Genomic DNA, 4,210 nt, shown 5'->3' with positions numbered 1-4,210 from the left:
CAGGAATGCACATCTCGCCCAGCGCTGCGCCGATCACAAACAGAGAAGCCGATTTTCCTTGCACGACCGTGTACTGTTCTATCCAGGAGATGCCGCTGGGAAAGATGGTAGCCATTGACGCGCCATACACAGCGGTGCCAGCCCACAGCGCGGTTGAGTACTTCGCAAAGAAAGCCAAGCACGACGAGGAGACAGCAGAGCCTATGATACTCAGCAGGATCATGGTGCCAGGGTACAAGCAAGCAGCACAAAATATTGCTACTCCTCTACAAGCAGCAAATGCACCCCAGAAGACAGAATTCAAAGCAGCTGCTTCATTTTCTTTCATCTCAGCAAAGACCTTTGCATAAGTAAATATGTAAGAGCCGTAAGTGACCTCCGCTCCAACGTAGAAGAGGAAGAACACGAACAGGAGAACAATAAGGGCATAGTGGTATTTGGCAAACACACACTTCTGCATAGAAGCCTTTGATTTGTCTCGAGCCAAGCTGCCCTTTGAATACAAAATAAAAAAGAAGAAAGAAACAGAAAGAAGATAGGTCCCTATGACAACATAGGACCACAAAAAATCTGCACCAAAATGGTGTTTCAGTGCTGACGCAGCTGATGCAGCTGATGCTGTTGGCACAGACCTTGGGACAGACCCGTTTGTCTCTTCAGCTACTGCAAGGTCTTTAGATTCGGAGCCTCCCAAGGCCATTTTAGCCAGGATCGGAGCCACAAACGCACCAACAGCAAAACTGAAGTGTAAGGCCTGCAAATGTGGCCCAGCCTCTGTTCCCCAGGTATTCAGTGCCAGTACATTACCACCTGCAGATCAGAAAGAGAAGGATCAGTCATTTTAGTTTGAAACTAGATATTGGTCTAGGAAAAAAAAAAAAAAAAAGACCAAACCAAACCATAACCTGTATTATTAATTCAATTTGCAGTAATACCAGGTTTAGCAAACACAGCGTGCAAAATGGTAGTTAACTGCAGTTCTGCCTGTAGGCACCTTAACCCCACATGACTGCTTGAGCTTTAGGAGGGTGTTCACAGCAGTCAAAATGAAGGGCCCCACACTGGCTTAATCCTGCAACAATGACTGTATTTAATTACCCTACTTGACAATTTGCAGCATTTTTCAGCCTTTTTTCAAAAGATCAAATTTAACTGCTTCGCACTTCTGTAAGCTTTAAAAGCAACAATGCACAGTGCTAAGAATCAGAGGCCTCCTTACACAACATCCCAGGAAACAAGAACCACTTGCTTTTTGTGGGCTGGGACTACCCCAACTGTGTTCAAATGGCTTTCCAGAAGGAGAAAGATTTACAATAATACCACTGCAGAGACCAAACTACAACACCTCAGATTAACAGAAATGCTCGAAAACAAGATCTCGGAGAGACATTTTTTAGTCCCCGAGAAGAATGCAGTAAAATAAGAACAGTAACTAAATTCCTCTGCAACAGTACAGCAACCCTTGTCACGCAGCACTAACACCCTTCCAAATTAATTCAGTTACACTCTACTGCCTTACTCTTAGTTTCTCCTGCTGGAAAGTCTCTCTGCCTCAAAGATCTAACTTCCAAGCAGCACACCTGCCCACTGAAGGCATTTTTACAACAAGCCAGCTGGATTTTCCCATATGAAGAATTTTTAAACCAAGTGCCACATACCATGAAAACCACCTTTTTCACTGCTGGATACTACATCGCACCCTCTTCAGTGTTAGCAGGGCTCCCTCAAGCTCTGCAGAGATAGGGCAGATGGTTCACACCTGCTGTCATCGCTCCCCTGTCACCTACCAGCAGAGCCACTGAAACCAGGCCCTGGCTGGGATGCTTCCAGAGCTGACTGGATAGCTAGGCTAATTCTTTAGCCAGCTCTTAAAAATAAGCCTGCCCTCAAGCTGGTCAACCCGACCCAGTCATACCTTGCTGGCTAGTGAGTAACCACAGGCTCTCTCAGTAAGCTACGGAAGTTGGCACAGTACTGGCATGTCACTAGAGAGGTGCCAAGTGAGTGGCACCTGTTGCGGCTTCACCACCACCTTCTACAGCAACACCAAAACACTCCACCACTGACGTATTTTTGGTTGTTTCCTGGTCCCCATCTGAAAGTACACCAGCATTACCCAGTCATCTCTAACTGTACTTGAGCCTCGTGCCGTGGCCTTGCCTCCTGATCCAAACTGCTTGCCACAGCCGTCCTAGCTCATCCTTTCTAAGCCATGCCCAATTAACTAATTTCTCTGGAAATTTCTTTTTCACACTTCTGGTATAACTGACCTATCCAACCACACCTATAGACATTTGCTCTCCAACTTCACCAGTACATCTTCCTCCAATAAGGAGCCACCACTAAGAAATTGGTTTTCAACAGATTTCCAGCAAAAGCATTTTTTCCAGGCTGTTTGCAGTGTGCACATGCCACAGACTTACAATTTGGGGCACAGAATAAATTTGTACTCCCAAACACCTAAGCGAGACTGACCAAGGGCAGCAATTCAATCCTTAATTCCGGGAGATGGACAACATGGTGCCATCAGTGAGCTATGGCAGCAGATGTCTGCTGTGACTCCCTGAACGCCACATGGCCAGGTTTAGGTAGCCAACTCTCCAACACAGCAACTGTTGAGAATCAATCTCTCAAACATCCGGGCTTGCTCATGACTTAGTTCCAGCTGGCACTAATGAACAGTAACCCAGCTAGCTTCCTGTAGATGAGTAACTTAACAAAAACACTGTTTAAAGAGCAGGTGACACTCTTTACACCTGTAACTGCCCACTGAACTGTGTACTGATCTTCTCCAGGAGGCGAGAGATACCCAGCCCCCCAGCCCCTTAGGGCAGGCCAGCTGCAGAGACATAAACACTGGAAGTCTCAGGACCAGAATAATCCAAGAACCTTGGCCAAGTAAAACAGCTCCTCTCTTAACTCAAGATGTGTCACATGAAATATCAGCACATTTTGGGGAGCCTGAAGTTTCCTATTGGTTTGATAAAGGAACTATTGGACCACGTGGTCCCTTACCTGTGTCTAGAATTCCCATGGAAGCTCCAATAACTGACATTAAGACAGTTAACAGCAGGGATTTCTTACACCAGGGTATCCCATACAGACCAACCGTTGTTCCAAACATGGATAATGCTGGAATGGTTCAGAAACAAAACAAACAAGAAACTCCAACACTACAGCTTCCATTTAAACTGCAAAACATACAGAACACTAAGAAATACAAATACATTCATCATTATTGCAGTTACAGATAATCCTAAGAGGTGATGTATTCATCATTAGCAGAAACAGATAGAAAGTTCAACAGAATCATTTTTCACTTGGAAAAAAAAGGAATTTAATCAGAGGAAATGCTACATGAAAGACCTGTTTTGCTAAAGCTTTGTTTGCAAAGGGAGTAGCATCTGCTGTGAGAACACGAAGAAGTCGACTTCTGCAAACTTTTTATTTAGAATTGTTGTTTCAGTATGTTCTGCAAACTTCTGATCTAGAACTGTTACTTTACCATAAGTAAAACATGTTTGAACAGTCTGAAGTTTTCCTGATGAGAACTACAGAGCATTAAATTTGGCACCATTTTAAAAGAGCCCACATCACTAAAATCTTAAAATCCTAAAAAGTGATTGCACCTTGGCCAACAAGCAACCTCCATATAAAAATGCTGACTTTTATTTATATTCTGTTCTCACATGAAGGATGTATTCCAAGGGATTTCTGGAGTTTTAGAAGACAGAACTACAAAGCTTCTCATCATAAATTTAACAGCAAATCATCAACTGTATTAGTTTTGCTATTATTAACGACACTTACAACATTTCAATATATCTTTTTGTCCAAACCAAAAGCACCTTTTGGTCAATTCAAACCCATTTGGTCAATTCAAAGCCAGTTACCACTATTGACCTGTCCAGCCAGCCCAACCACTTGCAAATAACGCCGTACAGCTGCAAAGCCCGGACACACACGGCATCAGAAAACGACCAAACAGACTGTCGCGATAGCGAGCCGCAGCACCAGTGCGGTGGTTTGCGGGGAGCAGCACCACATGCCGCAGGCCCCCCGTTTCCCTGTCTCGACACCGGCACACAAGCACCTGAGGCCAAAGAGAAGGAAACCTGCCCCGCGCCCTGCCTGACGGGGCCACTGCCCCCCCGGCCGGCGACCCCAGCCCAGCCGGGGCGGCACTCACCGAGGAGGAGGTGGGCGTCCA

The 4,210-nt window shown here is 45.3% G+C and overlaps 1 protein-coding gene across 1 annotated transcript in view; it reads right to left on the bottom strand.

Moving 5' to 3' along the window:
* The window catches only part of KIAA1919 (KIAA1919 ortholog), a gene marked incomplete at its 5' end in the record, with an annotated part of 4,651 nt that extends 449 nt beyond the window's left edge, over positions 1–4,202 (bottom strand). The window contains 3 exons of the mRNA XM_010072965.1: positions 1–810; positions 3,016–3,132; positions 4,190–4,202. The exon at positions 1–810 is cut by the window's left edge and continues 449 nt beyond it. Coding sequence (XP_010071267.1) covers positions 1–810; positions 3,016–3,132; positions 4,190–4,202 — 940 coding nt within the window. The remainder of the gene's footprint in view (positions 811–3,015; positions 3,133–4,189) is intronic.
* Between the last annotated feature and the right edge of the window lie 8 nt (positions 4,203–4,210).

Source organism: Pterocles gutturalis, unplaced genomic scaffold, assembly GCF_000699245.1.
Source record: "Pterocles gutturalis isolate BGI_N339 unplaced genomic scaffold, ASM69924v1 scaffold47287, whole genome shotgun sequence".
NCBI classification, from domain to species: Eukaryota; Metazoa; Chordata; class Aves; order Pterocliformes; family Pteroclidae; genus Pterocles; species Pterocles gutturalis.
This window is presented reverse-complemented; position numbering and strand designations above follow the sequence as displayed.